General features: G+C 46.5%; 3 protein-coding genes across 9 annotated transcripts in view; 1 reads left to right on the top strand and 2 right to left on the bottom strand.

Annotated features, from left to right (window-relative positions):
- Positions 1–3,053, top strand: part of usp7 (ubiquitin specific peptidase 7 (herpes virus-associated)) — a 71,848-nt gene extending 68,795 nt beyond the window's left edge. For 6 of the 7 annotated variants that reach the window (XM_031814467.1, XM_031814474.1, XM_031814473.1 and 3 more), the window contains exon 31: positions 1,007–1,915. In XM_031814467.1, coding sequence (XP_031670327.1) covers positions 1,007–1,113 — 107 coding nt within the window. In that variant the 3' untranslated portion in view covers positions 1,114–1,915. Of the gene's footprint in view, positions 1–1,006 lie in introns of all 7 variants that reach the window. The other variant, XM_031814466.1, reaches the window with a different exon arrangement.
- On the bottom strand, positions 1,958–7,293 carry LOC116359880 (proteoglycan 4-like). The gene is made up of 3 exons (XM_031813758.1): positions 7,289–7,293; positions 2,719–2,805; positions 1,958–2,676 (listed from the first exon to the last, which is right to left on the bottom strand). The coding sequence occupies exons 1-3, from the start codon at positions 7,291–7,293 to the stop codon at positions 2,118–2,120; spliced, it is 651 nt and encodes a 216-aa protein (XP_031669618.1). The 3' UTR covers positions 1,958–2,117.
- Positions 7,232–19,181, bottom strand: part of LOC116359973 (lipopolysaccharide-induced tumor necrosis factor-alpha factor homolog) — a 20,982-nt gene continuing 9,032 nt past the window's right edge. Inside the window, exons 2-5 of the mRNA XM_031814234.1 lie at positions 12,149–12,210; positions 10,555–10,677; positions 10,029–10,224; positions 7,232–9,567 (exon numbers count right to left, since the gene is read on the bottom strand). Of these exons, the coding sequence (XP_031670094.1) occupies positions 9,453–9,567; positions 10,029–10,224; positions 10,555–10,677; positions 12,149–12,191 (477 nt within the window). The 5' untranslated portion in view covers positions 12,192–12,210 and the 3' untranslated portion in view covers positions 7,232–9,452. The remainder of the gene's footprint in view (positions 9,568–10,028; positions 10,225–10,554; positions 10,678–12,148; positions 12,211–19,181) is intronic.

The raw sequence follows: 19,181 nt of genomic DNA, 5'->3' as shown, positions 1-19,181 counted from the left end.
AACTACCGCTGCCACTTCTACTGCTAACTATCGCTGCCACTTCTACTGCTAACTATCGCTGCCACTTCTACTGCTAACTACCGCTGCCACTTCTACTGCTAACTACCGCTGCCACTTCTACTGCTAACTACCGCTGCCACTTCTATTGCTAACTACCGCTGCCACTTCTACTACCGCTGCCACTACTACTGCTAACTATCGCTGCCACTTCTACTGCTAACTACCGCTGCCACTTCTACTGCTAACTACCGCTGCCACTTCTACTGCTAACTACCGCTGCCACTTCTACTGCTAACTACCGCTGCCACTTCTACTGCTAACTACCGCTGCCACTTCTACTGCTAACTACCGCTGCCACTTCTACTGCTAACTACCGCTGCCACTTCTACTGCTAACTACCGCTGCCACTTCTACTGCTAACTACCGCTGCCACTTCTACTACCGCTAACTACCGCTGCCACTTCTACTACCGCTGCCACTACTACTACTAACTACCGCTGCCACTACTACTACTAACTACCGCTGCCACTTCTACTGCTAACTACCGCTGCCACTTCTACTACCGCTGCCACTACTACTACTAACTACCACTGCCACTTCTACTACTAACTACCGCTGCCACTTCTACTACTAACTACCGCTTCCACTACTACTACTAACTACCGCTGCCACTTCTACTACCAACTACTTCTAATACTATCACTGCTACTAACTACTACCACTGTTACTAGTACTACCAACTACTAACACTACTACAACTACTACCAACTACCACCACCACCACCAGGCTTCCTCTCTCTCAGAATGTTAACAATGTGCTGTGGTATTGTGACACTACTACTGCTAACTCCTACTACCAACTACCACCACCACCAGGCTTCCTCTCTCTCAGAATGTTAACTATGTGCTGTGGTATTGTAACACTACTACCACCACCACCAGGCTTCCTCTCTCAGAATGTTAACTATGTGCTGTGGTTTTGTAACATCCCTCCTCTCCCCTCTAGGTAACATGTCCCACCCTCGACCCTGGTTAGGCCTGGACCACTTCAACAAAGCCCCGAAGAGAGGTCGCTATACCTACCTGGAGAAAGCTATCAAGATCCACAACTGAGCAACTCTCCTCTTCCTCTTCCCGCTTCCTCATCCCTCCTCCTCTCCTCCTCTCTCTTCTTCCTCCTCTCTCTTCTTCCTCCTCTCTCTTCTTCCTCCTCTCTCTCTCTTCTTCCTCCTCTCTCTTCTTCCTCCTCTCTCTCTCTTCTTCCTCCTCTCTCTCTCTTCTTCCTCCTTAACCCACCATAACCACAGACTGTAACCAACCAAGTGTCTGTGCCCCACCTCTAACACCTTCCACAGACAGACACCGTGTCTCCTGTCACACGGATCCATCCCATCCATCCATTAGCAGGCTGCTGATTGATGATGATGATGAATACTATACCACCCCTTCCACCCAAACCCCCTCTCCCCCTTCCTCCCCCCACCACCGCCCTTCTACTGTTTTTGAGGCTGTTAGGTTTTTGGCTTCTCTAACTCCGACTGCCTATTTTTGTCTGGATGAAAGAAATGAAATTGGAGAAAGGACAGGAAGATGAACTTAACTTTTTCCTGGTTTATTTTGTTTTTGTTTTTAATGATAAGAGTTGTTTCAAAACGTAAAGAGCGCTGCTGCGTATAGTGTGTGTGGGGGGGGGGGTGACGAGGCAGAGAGAAGAGATAGACGACATCGTTAGCAGAAACCAAGAAGAATGATTTGGTCTTTTAAAGAAGAGAACCAGTTGCAGAAAGGTTGAAGCTTGAGACTAGTAATTCCTGATGTGATCCTCTTCATATCCCCCCCCCCTCTTCTCCTTTAGTCAACTAGTCAAAGTGTTTCCATCTTTGAAAAAATAAAATAAAATCAGTTTTTGTCTTTTTTTCTGCAATATTTCTTGTATAATAAAATAAAAAATCCACAGCATCTGTTTAAAATAAATGTAAAAAGAGAAGAAGTGGTCTGTACTTTCATCTTGCACGCTGCCACTCCATATCAAAGCCGTTTCTCACGACTGGTAAATGGCAACTTCGCTCCTACTTATGGTTTCAATGTTGCCCTTCCTCTCCTCTTCTCCTGCCCTGTTATGTTCCCTCCATCCCTGAGGGTTTGTGATGGGCTGTACCTCCTCTGGTGTTGGGGGAGTTTGACTGAGGGTTTGTGATGGGCTGTACCTCCTCTGGTGTTGGGGGAGTTTGACTGAGGGTTTGTGATGGGCTGTACCTCCTCTGGTGTTGGGGGAGTTTGACTGAGGGTTTGTGATGGGCTGTACCTCCTCTGGTGTTGGGGGAGTTTGACTGAGGGTTTGTGATGGGCTGTACCTCCTCTGGTGTTGGGGGAGTTTGACTGAGGGTTTGTGATGGGCTGTACCTCCTCTGGGGAGTTTGACTGAGGGTTTGTGATGGGCTGTACCTCCTCTGGGGAGTTTGACTGAGGGTTTGTGATGGGCTGTACCTCCTCTGGTGTTGGGGGAGTTTGACTGAGGGTTTGTGATGGGCTGTACCTCCTCTGGGGAGTTTGACTGAGGGTTTGTGATGGGCTGTACCTCCTCTGGTGTTGGGGGAGTTTGACTGAGGGTTTGTGATGGGCTGTACCTCCTCTGGTGTTGGGGGAGTTTGACTGAGGGTTTGTGATGGGCTGTACCTCCTCTGGGGAGTTTGACTGAGGGTTTGTGATGGGCTGTACCTCCTCTGGTGTTGGGGGAGTTTGACTGAGGGTTTGTGATGGGCTGTACCTCCTCTGGTGTTGGGGGAGTTTGATTGAGTAGTGCTGCTTTAGTAGGAAGTTTCGGCCATTAGTGAGCCCTCTGGTTTCACCATATATACACAGAACCAGTGTCACTATAATTATTATTAGAACAACAAACACACTGACCTTTTTTCTTAAGCACAGATGGAATGCCCCCCCCCTCTCCCTAAAAGCCCATCATAGTTGGCTTTGTGAAGAGATTTGAAATTGTGTGTATATATTTAAAAAAACACAACAAAAACACATGTGAAATGAGAAACGCAGAACGATGTTATTGGTTGGCTACAAACTGAGAAGATTCAGGTGTTCATATTTCTTGTGTAGTTTGTTTGGTTTTGTTTTAGGGGTTCCTTGATTCTTTAGATTCTTGTTTTGGTTCTGTTTTCTCCTGTTTTTTGTTTTAACTAACGGCACCCGTTGGTTCTGATAGTGATGTTAAGGGTTAAGATAACGAGCTGCGCTACTGACCGGTGGGATTAGGGTTCAGAGATAACTTTCCCCCCCAAAAAAACTCCCAGGTTTTCCACACATCCCAGTTGGAGGATTCCAGACTACCTGCGTATTACTCCTCTGATTCAGAGGAATCATCCAACAGGGATTTCTGGGAAAACCCAGGGAATTATGGGGGAAAAGTTACTGGAGTTTTGTCACCCTAGATGATGAGATCAGGGCCCGTTATCCACAAAGAGTCTTTGATTTAGGAGTGCTGATCTAGGATCTGTCTGTACAAGCTTATTCCTTTACGATCTAAAAAGGCCAAACTGCTGCTAGACCAGCTCTACTATCCTGAGACTCTTGGTGGATACAGGCCCTGATCAACGCCCTTGTTTCTCCTTGATTGGGTGTGTTTCCAGTTGAAGCTCGTCCCTGTAGCAGCAGTGTACCACAACTACTCCTGTATATTGCCTTTTTTTTTGTTGCTGGAAAATGTATGTTGAATAAAATTTTCTATAAAAACATGTGCTGCTCCCTGCCAGTCCCATCTGAGTCGAGTTCAAACCAGGTTTTATATGGAGACAGTATATAGACAGAGCGGACGGAACATTAAGAACACCTCTTTCCATGATGTTCCATGACTGACCAGGTGAAATACTTTGATCCCTTAATGATGTCGCTTCAATCGGTGTAGATGAAGGGGAGGAGACCTGGATAAAGAGGAAGGGGAGGAGACCTGGTTAAAGAGGAAGGGGAGGAGACCTGGTTAAAGAGGAAGGGGAGGAGACCTGGTTAAAGAGGAAGGGGAGGAGACCTGGATAAAGAGGAAGGGGAGGAGACCTGGTTAAAGATGAAGGGGAGGAGACCTGGTTAAAGATGAAGGAGAGGAGACCTGGATAAAGAGGAAGGGGAGGAGACCTGGTTAAAGATGAAGGGGAGGAGACCTGGTTAAAGATGAAGGGGAGGAGACCTGGTTAAAGAGGAAGGGGAGGAGACCTGGTTAAAGAGGAAGGGGAGGAGACCTGGATAAAGAGGAAGGGGAGGAGACCTGGTTAAAGATGAAGGGGAGGAGACCTGGTTAAAGATGAAGGGGAGGAGACCTGGTTAATGAGGAAGGGGAGGAGACCTGGTTAAAGAGGAAGGGGAGGAGACCTGGTTAAAAATAAGGATTTTTAATCCTACAGACGAATGAGACATGGATTGTGTATGTGTTGCCATTCAGAGGGTGAATGAACAAGACAAAAGATTAGGTGTGTTTGAACGGGGTAGGGTAGTAGGTGCCAGGTGCACCAGTTTGTGTCAAGAACTGCAACGCTGCTGTTTTTTTTTTTTTTTCACACTCAACAGTTTCCTGTGTGTATCAAGAATGGTCCACCACCCAAAGGACATCGAGACAAATGGACACAACTGTGGGAAGTATTGGAGTCGACATGGGCCAGCATCCTTGTAGAACCCTTTCGCCACTGTACGGTCCATACCCGACCTACTTCCAGAAATATACCAATTTATGTTTAAAGAACATATAGTGGCGTTGTGGTGTGGATGTACATTCAGACCCCTTGACTAGTCCCACATATTGTTACGTTACAGCCTTATTCTATAATTGATTAAATATTAGTTTTTTTCCTCAGCAATCTACACACAATACTCCATAATGACATCACAATACCCCCATATAATGACATCACAATACCCCCATATAATGACATCACAATACCCCATAAAGACAAAGTTCTAAAAAATAAAAGAAATTCTATGTTTGCAAATGTATTAAAAACAGAAATATCTGGTCTCGAAATTGAGCTCGGTGGCATCGTGTTTCCATTGATAACCCTTGATGTTTCCATAACTTTATTGGAGTCTACCTGGAATTTAGACTCTACTTGGAGTCTAAATTAAATTGATTGGACATGATTTGGAAAGGTGCACACCTGTCTATATAATGTCCCACAGTTGATAGTGCATGTCAGAGAGAAAAAACCAAGCCATGAGGTTGAAGGAATTGGCCGTAGAGCTCCGAGACAGAATTGTGTCGAGGCACAGATCTGGGGAAAGGTACCAAAAAATTTTTTCAGCAATTTAAGGTTCCCAAGAACACCGTGGCCTCCATCATTCTAAAATGATGGAGGCCTCTTCCTAGAGCTGGCCGCCTGGCCAAACTGAGCAATCGGGGTGACCAAGAACTCCATGGTCACTCATGACAGAGCTCCAGAGTTCCTCTGTGGAGATTGGAGAACCTTCCAGAAGGACAACCATCTCTGCACCACTAAGCAGGCTTTTATAGTAGAGTAGCCAGATGGAAGTCACTCCTCAGTGAAAGGCACATGACAGCCCGCTTGGAGTTTGCCAAAAGACACCTAAAGACTCAGACCATGAGAAACAAGATTCTCTGGTCTGATGAAACCAAGATTGAACTCTTTGGCTTAAATGCCAAGCATCACGTCAGGAGGAAACCTGGCACCATCCCTATGGTGAAGTATGGTGGTGGCAGCATCATGCTTAGGGGATGTTTTTCAGCGGCAAAGACTGGGAGACTAGTCAGGATCGAGGGAAAGATGAACGGAGAAAAGTACACAGAGATCCATGATGAAAACCTGCTCCAGGGCGCTCAGGACCTCAGACTGGGGTGAAGGTTCACCTTCCAACAGGACAATGAACCTAAGAACACAGCTAAGATAATGCAGGAGTGGCTTTGGGACAAGTCTCTCTGAATGTCCTTGAGTGGCCCAGCCAGAGCCCAGGACCTGAACCCAATCGAACATCTCTCGAGGGACCTGAAAATAGCTGTGCAGCGAAGCAACGCTCCCCATCCGACCTGACAGAGCTTGAGAGGATCTGCAGAGAAGAATGGGAGAAACTCCCCAAATACAGGTGTGCCAAGCTTGTAGCGTCATTCCCAAGAAGACTCAAGGCTGTAATCACTGCCAAAGGTGCTTCAACAAAGTACTGAGTAAAGGGTCTGAATACATATGGAATGTGATATTTCCGTATTTGTTGTTGTCATGGGGTTTTGTGTGTAGATTGATATGGGGGGGGACAATTTAATAAATGTTAAGAATCAGGCTGTAGCGTAACAAAATGTGGAAGAAGTCAAGCGGTCTGAATACTTTCTGAAGGCACAGGAAGTGATAAACCTTTTTGTCTTTAGTGGCAGGGTAGCCTTGTGGTTAGAGTGTAGGGGCGGCAGGTAGCCTAGTGGTTAGAGTGTAGGGGCGGCAGGTAGCCTAGTGGTTAGAGTGTAGGGGCGGCAGGTAGCCTAGTAGTTAGAGAGTTGGACTAGTAACCGGAAGGTTGCCTAGTGGTTAGAGTGTTGGACTAGTAACCAGCAGGTAGCCTAGTGGTTAGAGCGTTGGACTAGTAACCGGAAGGTTGCCTAGTGGTTAGAGCGTTGGACTAGTAACCAGCAGGTAGCCTAGTGGTTAGAGTGTAGAGGTGGCAGGTAGCCTAGAGGTTAGAGCGTTGGACTAGTAACCAGCAGGTAGCCTAGTGGTTAGAGTGTAGAGGTGGCAGGTAGCCTAGTGGTTAGAGTGTAGAGGTGGCAGGTAGCCTAGTGGTTAGAGTGTTGGACTAGTAACCAGCAGGTAGCCTAGTGGTTAGAGTGTAGAGGTGGCAGGTAGCCTAGTGGTTAGAGCGTTGGACTAGTAACCAGCAGGTAGCCTAGTGGTTAGAGTGTAGAGGTGGCAGGTAGCCTAGTGGTTAGAGCGTTGGAATAGTAACCAGCAGGTAGCCTAGTGGTTAGAGTGTTGGACTAGTAACCGGAAGGTTGCAAGTTCAAACCCCCGAGCTGACAAGGTACATATCTGTCGTTCTGCCCCTGAACAGGCAGTTAACCCACTGTTCCCTGGTAGGCCGTCATTGAAAATAAGAATTTGTTCTTAACTGACTTGCCTGGTTAAATAAAGGTTAAAAAAAAACACAAAAAAAACACCTTGTTTATTTTGACCAGTGGGTCCGTTAAGAACCACCTCTCATTTACTCTCAACTCCCTGTCTAATGCAACAACCAAACCACAACAAAAGGGAGAATATATTTTATTAGAGGCATATAATCTATGTAAGCAATATAACAGTACTCCATTTCTCGTCAGCTGTGTGGTGTTACACAATATAACAGATCAGGTCAGCTATGTGGTGTTACACAATATAACAGATCAGGTCAGCTGTGTGGTGGTGTTACACAATATAACAGATCAGGTCAGCTATGTGGTGGTGTTACACAATATAACAGATCAGGTCAGCTGTGTGGTGTTACACAATATAACAGATCAGGTCAGCTATGTGGTGTTACACAATATAACAGATCAGGTCAGCTATGTGGTGTTACACAATATAACAGATCAGGTCAGCTGTGTGGTGTTACACAATATAACAGATCAGGTCAGCTATGTGGTGTTACACAATATAACAGATCAGGTCAGCTATGTGGTGTTACACAATATAACAGATCAGGTCAGCTATGTGGTGTTACACAATATAACAGATCAGGTCAGCTATGTGGTGTTACACAATATAACAGATCAGGTCAGCTATGTGGTGTTACACAATATAACAGAACATCAGGTCAGCTGTGTGGTGTTGTTGCACGTCATTGTAGTTGACAGTTAGAATAATGAGTTTTCTCAATAAAATCATATTTGGTTTATTCTAAAATAATGTAAAACACCCAGTTCAGTACTTTATGGACATAACAGCTTTCTGAAAGGGGGGGGGACCTGGGGAGAGCACTAAAGGACGCCCGATTTGTAGGAATCATAGCTATAATTATCATTATCTGAATATTGGGCTCGTTGTCTGTCGGTTGGTCAACCAAGGGCCTTTATTCAAGGGAATATAGATAGAAATGTGTTGTGTAGAACAGACATGATTCCCTGGAAAAATGTATACATTACTATCTATATTCCCTTGATTAAGGCCCTGGGTTGACCAAACGACAGATACACACATTTCTATCTGAAGGTTCTGTATAAGGTTACTCAAGGGATTATAGATATACATTTACCAGGGAATCATGTCTGTTCTACACAACACATTTCTATCTGAAGGTTCTGTATAAGGTTACTCAAGGGCTTGCAATTACTCTTCCTAGCCTGGAGAAATACAGTCTGTTTGTGTGTTAACATTCCACTCTTTGTCAAGCCATGTTTGCCAAGACAAAGAGTGGAATGATATCTTAACAGACTGGTACCCAGGCTACCCTCTTCCCTTCTGATATTCCAACCTGGGGTTTGTGGGAAACCTGGGTAAGTTACTAGAACTGTGCAACCCTGCTCCCTTTGTGAACAAGGGCCAGGTTGAGCTCTACCACGTCTTCATCTGCTAGCTTGTTTTTATTTTTATTTTACAAAAATAGGTCACAGATTCATACTATTTACAACCCTCTGGTACAGTAAGTTAGGTCAGCATTTCAACTAAAGTGCGTCCCAAATCGTACCCTATTCCCTATGTAGTGGACTACTTTTGTACTAGCTCCCTCGCGAACGTAGTGCACTATATAGGGAGTAGGGTGCCATTTTGGGATTCATCCTACGACTGTGTAAATCCTGTAGGTTTCTGTGGGGCTGCTGCTAGGAGGTCTCTCCCTTCGGCTGGATTCCATTCTGAAAACATCCCCCCCCTTTTCCTCTCCCTCGCTGTTCTGAAAGAGTGTAGATAAGAGGCGTATTGAAACCCGACATTTAAAAGGGCAATCTGCAATTCAAAGAACTACCAAAAAACGGTCAGCCTGACCCCGCCACTGCTTTGGTAAACAGCTGAGGGATGGGGCTGGATAAATATAACCACTCTCAAATTCCTACACCGAGCTGTGGGGGCATGAGGGAAAGGGAGCATGTTTTCTGTGAGAAAGGTATTTCACTGTACTGGTGCTCTTCTAATGGAATCCAGACCGAGAGAGTGGCCAGTGGTCAGACTGAGAGCAGAGCCACAGCTCCCCTGCTGGTAGTAAAGCATATTGTCCACAGCACCAGCTCCCCCTAGTGGTGGGCAATGGTACGGCAGTCAGCAACAGCTCCCCTAGTGGTGGGTGGTGGTATGGCAGTCAGCAGCAGCTCCCCCAGTGGCGGGTGGTGGTATGGCAGTCAGCAGCAGCTCCCCTAGTGGTGGGTGGTGGTATGGCAGTCAGCAGCAGCTCTCCTAGTGGTGGGTGGTGGTATGGCAGTCAGCAGCAGCTCTCCTAGTGGTGGGTGGTGGTATGACAGTCAGCAGCAGCTCTCCTAGTGGTGGGTGGTTGTAGGGTGGTCAGCAGCAGCGTGGCTTGTCCACGTGGATAATGCGGTTGCAACGAGGACAGGAGTGGTACGCATCCTTAAAGTGTTTAATGAAGAACGGGATCAGACAGCAGCCCACTACCAACCTGGGAGAGAGAGGGGGGATAGGAGGAGATGGGGAGAGTGGAAGTGGTGGGGGAGAGAGGGGTGGGAGATAGATGGGGAGAAGTGGGAGAGAGACATGGTGTTCAGTTGATTTTAGACACGTCTAATTCCCTCAAAAGTATCAAGACATTCTATAACTCCTCTTCTTTACTCCATTACAGAGGATGAAGACCACTTTATGGGTCCCTCTGTTCCCCTATATCCCCCCACCCTCCTCTTCTTCACTCACCCACAGAGGATGAAGACCACTTTATGGGTCCCTCTGTTCCCCTATATCCCCCACCCTCCTCTTCTTCACTCACCCACAGAGGATGAAGACCACTTTATGGGTTCCCCTCTATCCCCCCACCCTCCTCTTCTTCACTCACCCACAGAGGATGAAGACCACTTTATGGGTCCCTCTGTTCCCCTCTATTCCTCCCCCCTCCCCTTCTTTACTCACCCACAGAGGATGAAGAGGATGCACATGAGCCAGGCGTAGGCTCCGACTTTATAGGTCACGTTCGTCATCACCTGTTGTTGACAGGAAGTACAGGTGGTCATGCCCTCTGAACGGCCCAGTTCTGTGTCATAACTCACAAACTTCTGAGTGGGAGTTTCACCACCTCCTCCAATACCACCACCTCCACTGGTGTACACTAGGGGAAGAGAGAAGAGGACAAGTTATATTTTGTCTGGCTCCAACACTGCTGGTATAGAGGGGAACATTGGAGACAAAGATGGTATAATGGGTAGAGACGAGAGAGAGATACTTCTGCTGCCTTCAAAATAATCTCCCTTGGAACCTGGGAATTTACCAGTTATAAATACGCCATGATTGCGTTCAAGTTTCTTTTGAAGTCAGAACAATTCTTCGACCAAATGAGATTTCATTTTAGCTCGCTAGACGAGCTAGCTGGTGTTGCTGCAGTTCTGGTGTTGTGTGCTTGCGGACTGTATACATGAGGCTTAGGACAGGAAGTGCTTACCTGGCTTTCCCTGAGACTGAGACTGAAACACAGAGTAGTTACTGGAGGGGATGGTGGAGGAAGGAGGGTTGAAGGGAGTATGGACATGATATACCTTCACCCCACTATCACCTTGTCCTTCAACTGGAAGAGAGAGGGAGACAGAGGGAGAGAGGGAGACAGAGGGAGAGAGGGAGACAGAGGGAGAGAGGGAGGGAGGGAGGGAGGGAGGGAGGGAGGGAGGGAGGGAGGGAGGGAGGGAGGGAGGGAGGGAGGGAGGGAGGGAGGGAGGGAGGGAGGGAGGGAGGGAGGGAGGGAGGGAGGGAGGGAGGAGAGAGAGGGAGGGAGGGAGGGGTGAGATGAAGGAGAGAATTGCGGGGGGGTTTGAGAGTTAGAAAAAGAGAAAGCTCCAATATGTAAAATAGAATGAATACAATCTATAGCAAGTGACACCTGGAACTTTTGATACACAGGTACAGTATAGTTATAACCTGGGACGTAACCTATATGATACACAGGTACAGTATAGTAACAACCTGGGACGTAACCTATATGATACACAGGTACAGTAACAACCTGGGACGTAACCTATATGATACACAGGTACAGAAACAACCTGGGACGTAACCTATATGATACACAGGTACAGTATAGTAACAACCTGGGACGTAACCTATATGATACACAGGTACAGTATAGTTATAACCTGGGACGTAACCTATATGATACACAGGTACAGTATAGTTATAACCTGGGACGTAACCTATATGATACACAGGTACAGTAACAACCTGGGACGTAACCTATATGATACACAGGTACAGTAACAACCTGGGACGTAACCTATATGATACACAGGTACAGAAACAACCTGGGACGTAACCTATATGATACACAGGTACAGTATAGTAACAACCTGGGACGTAACCTATATGATACACAGGTACAGTATAGTTATAACCTGGGACGTAACCTATATGATACACAGGTACAGTATAGTTATAACCTGGGACGTAACCTATATGATACACAGGTACAGTAACAACCTGGGACGTAACCTATATGATACACAGGTACAGTATAGTTATAACCTGGGACGTAACCTATATGATACACAGGTACAGTATAGTAACAACCTGGGACGTAACCTATATGATACACAGGTACAGTAACAACCTGGGACGTAACCTACAGTATAGCTACAGCCCAGTATGTAATAGTACAATCCAACTTTATTGTCCGCATGCCACAGCGAACAACAGAATGTTGACGTTGTCATGTCACAGAGAACAACAGAATGTTGACGTTGTCATGTCACAGAGAACAACAGAATGTTGACATTGTCATGTCACAGAGAACAACAGAATATTGACGTTGTCATGTCACAGAGAACAACAGAATGTTTACGTTGTCATGTCACAGAGAACAACAGAATGTTGACGTTGTCATGTCACAGAGAACAACAGAATGTTGACGTTGTCATGTCACAGAGAACAACAGAATGTTGACGTTGTCATGTCACAGAGAACAACAGAATGTTGACGTTGTCATGTCACAGAGAACAACAGAATGTTGACGTTGTCATGTCACAGAGAACAACAGAATGTTGACGTACCTGGTGTGTTGTAGGGTGGAGGTTCTTTTCCATTTACGCTCATTGTCTTCTGCCTGGGCTTTCTGTGAGAGGGGTCAGAGGTTAGGTGTGTCTACCATTTATTTTTTATTTTACTAGGCAAGTCAGTTAAGAACAAATTCTTATTTTCAATGACGGCCTAGGAACAGTGGGTTAACTGCCTGTTCAGGGGCAGAACGACAGATTTGTACCTTGTCAGCTCGTGGATTTGAACTTCCAACCTTTCAGTTACTAGTCCAACGCTCTAACCACTAGCCTACCCTGCCGCACCAGGTGTGTCTACCATAAGCACTGTAACATCAGTGCGAGCCAGGCTCATCAGGACTGAATCAACCAATCATCATCTCCGAAACAAGACTTGAATCAGGTGTGTTTACAGCCAGGTCTGGAGTGAGAAGCGTTACAAAAAACCCGATAATTTCACAAATCATCTATAAGCGCTTGCGAACCTCTATAAATGGTGTATAAAGGGTGCCATATGAACCATTTACAGGTTGAATTGCCCAATGTGACATAAAGCGCTATGTTTAGACACCATTTACAGGTTGAATTACCCAATGTGACATAAAGCGCTATGTTTAGACACCATTTACAGGTTGAATTACCCAATGTGACATAAAGCGCTATGTTTAGACACCATTTACAGGTTGAATTACCCAATGTGACATAAAGCGCTATGTTTAGACACCATTTACAGGTTGAATTACCCAATGTGACATAAAGCGCTATGTTTAGACACCATTTACAGGTTGAATTACCCAATGTGACATAAAGCGCTATGTTTAGACACCATTTACAGGTTGAATTACCCAATGTGACATAAAGCGCTATGTTTAGACACCATTTACAGGTTGAATTGCCCAATGTGACATAAAGCGCTATGTTTAGACACCATTTACAGGTTGAATTACCCAATGTGACATAAAGCGCTATGTTTAGACACCATTTACAGGTTGAATTACCCAATGTGACATAAAGCGCTATGTTTAGACACCATTTACAGGTTGAATTACCCAATGTGACATAAAGCGCTATGTTTAGACACCATTTACAGGTTGAATTACCCAATGTGACATAAAGCGCTATGTTTAGACACCATTTACAGGTTGAATTACCCAATGTGACATAAAGCGCTATGTTTAGACACCATTTACAGGTTGAATTACCCAATGTGACATAAAGCGCTATGTTTAGACACCATTTACAGGTTGAATTACCCAATGTGACATAAAGCGCTATGTTTAGACACCATTTACAGGTTGAATTACCCAATGTGACATAAAGCGCTATGTTTAGACACCATTTACAGGTTGAATTACCCAATGTGACATAAAGCGCTATGTTTAGACACCATTTACAGGTTGAATTACCCAATGTGACATAAAGCGCTATGTTTAGACACCATTTACAGGTTGAATTACCCAATGTGACATAAAGCGCTATGTTTAGACACCATTTACAGGTTGAATTACCCAATGTGACATAAAGCGCTATGTTTAGACACCATTTACAGGTTGAATTACCCAATGTGACATAAAGCGCTATGTTTAGACACCATTTACAGGTTGAATTACCCAATGTGACATAAAGCGCTATGTTTAGACACCATTTACAGGTTGAATTACCCAATGTGACATAAAGCGCTATGTTTAGACACCATTTATAGAGGATAACATACACGTATAGGTGATTAGAGAACCATTGATGTAGTGCTTATGAAGCCTCTATGTAGGCTACCGATAAGCCTTTACACAGTTGTAATTGGTTTAAAAGTGGGACTGAAGTGAGGCCTTAGATATGAAGTCAGCACCTGTAAAATGTGTGCCACTGCCTTCGTTACAACTATGCAAGTCCAACCCAGGCTGATATAATGCAAGTCCACCCCAGGCTGACACAATGCAAGTCCAACCCAGGCTGATACAATGCAAGTCCAACCCAGGCTGATACAATGCAAGTCCAACCCAGGCTGACACAATGCCAGTCCAACCCAGGCTAACATAATGCCAGTCCAACCCAGGCTAACATAATGCAAGTCCAACCCAGGCTGACATAATGCAAGTCCAACCCAGGCTGACACAATGCAAGTCCAACCCAGGCTGACACAATGCAAGTCTAACCCAGGCTGATACAATGCAAGTCTAACCCAGGCTGACACAATGCAAGTCCAACCCAGGCTAACATAATGCAAGTCCAACCCAGGCTAACATAATGCAAGTCCAACCCAGGCTGACACAATGCCAGTCCAACCCAGGCTGACACAATGCAAGTCCAACCCAGGCTAACACAATGCAAGTCCAACCCAGGCTAACACAATGCAAGTCCAACCCAGGCTAACATAATGCAAGTCCAACCCAGGCTGACACAATGCCAGTCCAACCCAGGCTAACATAATGCAAGTCCAACCCAGGCTGACACAATGCCAGTCCAACCCAGGCTGACACAATGCAAGTCCAACCCAGGCTAACACAATGCAAGTCCAACCCAGGCTAACACAATGCAAGTCCAACCCAGGCTGATACAATGCAAGTCCAACCCAGGCTGACACAATGCAAGTCCAACCCAGGCTGATACAATGCAAGTCCAACCCAGGCTGATACAATGCAAGTCCAACCCAGGCTGATACAATGCAAGTCCAACCCAGGCTGACACAATGCAAGTCCAACCCAGGCTGATACAATGCAAGTCCAACCCAGGCTGATACAATGCAAGTCCAACCCAGGCTGATACAATGCAAGTCCAACCCAGGCTGACACAATGCAAGTCCAACCCAGGCTGACACAATGCAAGTCCAACCCAGGCTGATACAATGCAAGTCCAACCCAGGCTAACACAATGCCAGTCCAACCCAGGCTGACACAATGCCAGTCCAACCCAGGCTGACACAATGCCAGTCCAACCCAGGCTAACACAATGCAAGTCCAACCCAGGCTAACACAATGCAAGTCCAACCCAGGCTAACACAATGCAAGTCCAACCCAGGCTGACACAATGCAAGTCCAACCCAGGCTGACGTAATGCTCTATTCAGCCACTAGGTGGTGTTACAACACAAGGTACGAAGAACACACACACACACACACACACACACACACACAGTGACACACACAGACAGACACACATTCACTCCACAGCTGAAACCTGTCATTCAGCATACTCCACAGACTAATAGTTATGGTAAGAATGAACTGAACAAACCTCACTCTCCTGTAGTTATTTAGGGAGTGTCGTCTTGTGTCTTTTAAAAGGTTATAGGCGGGGCTTCACTAGTCTCAGTATCAGTCTGTTTAGCTAACATTCCTCTCCTTGTACTCCATGTCAGATGTTCAGCATAAAGTGGAATGACAGCTAAACAGACTGGTACCCAAACTTTAATTTAGAGAGCTATATTTTTGTGGGGGGTTTCCATTAGCTGTTACTATGGCAACATCTACTCTACTTCCTGAATTCCACAAAGAAGAAATATTTACCAAAACAACCACGGGAATATGAGACCAAATACAAAACCTTGGACTATTTTAAATACAGGGAATTTGTTCAAATACTTTTTGGTCCCGTAAAATGAGGGGACTATATGTACAAAAAGTGCTGTCATTTCTAAACGGTTCACCTGATACAGATGAACATATACCCTCAAATTAAAGTCTGCTCTCTGACCTTTAACCTCATAGACATTGTATCATTTCAAAGTACTGGAGTAACAGAGCCAAAAACAACAACAAATGTGTCACTGTCCCAATACATTTGTAGCTCACTGTATCTGACCCCAATCCACAAACGGCAGAACATTTATATAGTGAGATGATCTCATTCTACAGCGACCAAATCTCATCTCACTACTGGATCAGTGTTGTGTTGCTGAATCTACAATCCTGAAACCAGGACTTCTGCAAAGCAGGGAATTCTGAGACAAAAATGTTCAGAATGTTGTAAAGCCCCTAAGGATTCCATTTGGAAGCCAGAACACTGACTATCTATCCTGTACCTGTTAAACTGGACCTGAGATGGAACTATCTATCCTATACCTGACTATCTATCCTATACCTGACTATCTATCCTATACCTGTCTATCTATCCTATACCTGACTATCTATCCTATACCTGACTATCTATCCTATACCTGACTATCTATCCTATACCTGACTATCTATCCTATACCTGTCTATCTATCCTATACCTGACTATCTATCCTATACCTGACTATCTATCCTATACCTGACTATCTATCCTATACCTGACTATCTATCCTATACCTGACTATCTATCCTATACCTGACTATCTATCCTATACCTGACTATCTATCCTATACCTGACAAACCTGACCTGAGATGGAACTATCTATCTGACCCAAATCTAACTCTACCCCAGACTCAGACATACGGACCAGCTCCTTTTCTAGAGCTGAGTTACGCCTTCACTGTTGTAAACCTGCCTGGGGCCTTTCATAGACCTACACACACACACACACACACACACACACACACACACACACACACACACACACACACACACACACACACACACACACACACACACACACACACACACACACACACACACACACACACACACACACACACACACGCACACACGCACACACACACACACACCCTGCCCATCCATCAGACAGAGCTTTGACTGTCAGTCACTCAGTCCTCTGCTGTCAGTGGGATTATACACTATGCTGTCAGTGGGATTATACACTATGCAACATGAAGGATCTTAACTAGGGTGGGGACCAAAGGCCTACAGACGCACACATACTGCCCATCTTAACTAGGGTGGGGACCAAAGGCCTACAGACGCACACATACTGCCCATCTTAACTAGGGTGGGGACCAAAGGCCTACAGACGCACACATACTGCCCATCTTAACTAGGGTGGGGACCAAAGGCCTACAGACGCACACATACTGCCCATCTTAACTAGGGTGGGGACCAAAGGCCTACAGACGCACACATACTGCCCATCTTAACTAGGGTGGGGACCAAAGGCCTACAGACACACACATACTGCCCATCTTAACTAGGGTGGGGACCAAAGGCCTACAGACGCACACAGACACATGTAAACACACACAGACACTTGGAATAGACACACACACATACACATATAGAATAGACACACACACACAGACACATATGGAATAGACACACACACAGACATGTAAACACACACGTTGGTGGAAGCAGTCAGACACCCGTACAACAGAAGAGGAGGAATGCAGCCCTGCAGGATGCTTCTGTTCCCTGTCTGTCTCCTCTGGTGCCCTGCAGGATGCTTCTGTTCCCTGTCTGTCTCCTCTGGTCCCCTGCAGGATGCTTCCCTGTCTGTCTCCTCTGGTGCCCTGCAGGATGCTTCTGTTCCCTGTCTGTCTCCTCTGGTCCCCTGCAGGATGCTTCCCTGTCTGTCTCCTCTGGTGCCCTGCAGGATGCTTCTGTTCCCTGTCTGTCTCCTCTGGTCCCCTGCAAGATGCTTCCCTGTCTGTCTCCTCTGGTCCCCTGCAGGATGCTTCCCTGTCTGTCTCCTTTGGTGCCCTGCAGGATGCTTCTGTTCCCTGTCTGTCTCCTCTGGTCCCCTGCAGGATGCTTCCCTGTCTGTCTCCTCTGGTGCCCTGCAGGATGCTTCTCTTCCCTGTCTGTCTCCTCTGGTGCCCTGCAGGATGCTTCCCTGTCTGTCTCCTCTGGTGCCCTGCAGGATGCTTCCCTGTCTGTCTTCTCTGGTGCCCTGCAGGATGCTTCCCTGTCTGTCTCCTCTGGTGCCCTACAGGATGCTTCTGTTCCCTGTCTGTCTCCTATGGTGTCCTGCAGGATGCTTCTCTTCCCTGTCTGTCTCCTCTGGTGCCCTGCAGGATGCTTCCCTGTCTGTCTCCTCTGGTGCCCTGCAGGATGCTTCCCTGTCTGTCTCCTCTGGTGCCCTGCAGGATGCTTCTGTTCCCTGTCTGTCTCCTCTGGTGCCCTGCAGGATGCTTCCCTGTCTGTCTCCTCTGGTGCCCTGCAGGATGCTTCCCTGTCTGTCTCCTCTGGTGCCCTACAGGATGCTTCCCTGTCTGTCTCCTCTGGTGCCCTGCAGGATGCTTCCGTTCCCTGTCTGTCTCCTCTGGTGCCCTGCAGGATGCTTCCCTGTCTGTCTCCTCTGGTGCCCTGCAGGATGCTTCGGTTCCCTGCCTGTCTCCTCTGGTGCCCTGCAGGCTGCTTCCCTGTCTGTCTCCTCTGGTGCCCTGCAGGATGCTTCTGTTCCCTGTCTGTCTCCTCTGGTGCCCTGCAGGATGCTTCCCTGTCTGTCTCCTCTGATGCCCTGCAGGATGCTTCCCTGTCTGTCTCCTCTGGTGCCATACAGGATGCTTCCCTGTCTGTCTCCTCTGGTGCCCTGCAGGATGCTTCCGTTCCCTGTCTGTCTCCTCTGGTGCCCTGCAGGATGCTTCCCTGTCTGTCTCCTCTGGTGCCCTGCAGGATGCTTCTCTGTCTGTCTCCTCTGGTGCCCTGCAGGATGCTTCCCTGTATCTGAAGGGATGGCTTAAGATAAATGTCCTGAAAACCCTTATTGAATGAAAACTTGGTTGGCCAGCAAGTGGGAGGGTTTTCAGTGGTTGAATGAAATGTAATTCAGAGAGCACTACACAACTGAAAAAGGGAAGTCTGAATGCAAAAATACTGAGAAGTGCGTCGGAAAGACGTTCTTAGGAAAGGCATGAATTCCTAAGTCGGGATCTAAATGAGGAAATACAAGGTAAACATAAACATCTCTACAGCTTCTCCTTAGCCGAGACTTGCTTCCATTCAGCCACAAGAGCATTAGTGATGTTCTGCCACTGATGTTGGGCAATTAGGTTTGTTTCGCAGTAGGCGTTCCAATTCATCTCAAAGGTGTTCGATGGGGTTGAGGTCAGGGCTCTGTGCAGGTCAGTTAAGTTCTTCCACACTGATCTCAAACAAATCATTTCTGTATGGACCTCGCTTTGTGCACAGGGGCGAAACAGGAAAGGGCCTTCCACAAACTGTTGCCACAAAGTTGGAA

The sequence above is a fragment of the Oncorhynchus kisutch genome, unplaced genomic scaffold (genome assembly GCF_002021735.2).
Source record: "Oncorhynchus kisutch isolate 150728-3 unplaced genomic scaffold, Okis_V2 Okis06b-Okis10b_hom, whole genome shotgun sequence".
NCBI classification, from domain to species: domain Eukaryota; kingdom Metazoa; phylum Chordata; class Actinopteri; order Salmoniformes; family Salmonidae; genus Oncorhynchus; species Oncorhynchus kisutch.
Note: the sequence above shows the minus strand (reverse complement) of the source record. Positions and strands in the feature narration are given on the sequence as shown.

What these genes read in the sequence shown, in the direction of transcription:
- LOC116359880 (XM_031813758.1), bottom strand. An exon ending in CTCCCCCAACACCAGAGGAG is followed by an intron (nt 2,677 to 2,718) that starts GTACAGCCCATC and finishes TCCCCAGAGGAG; the next exon opens with GTACAGCCCATCACAAACCC.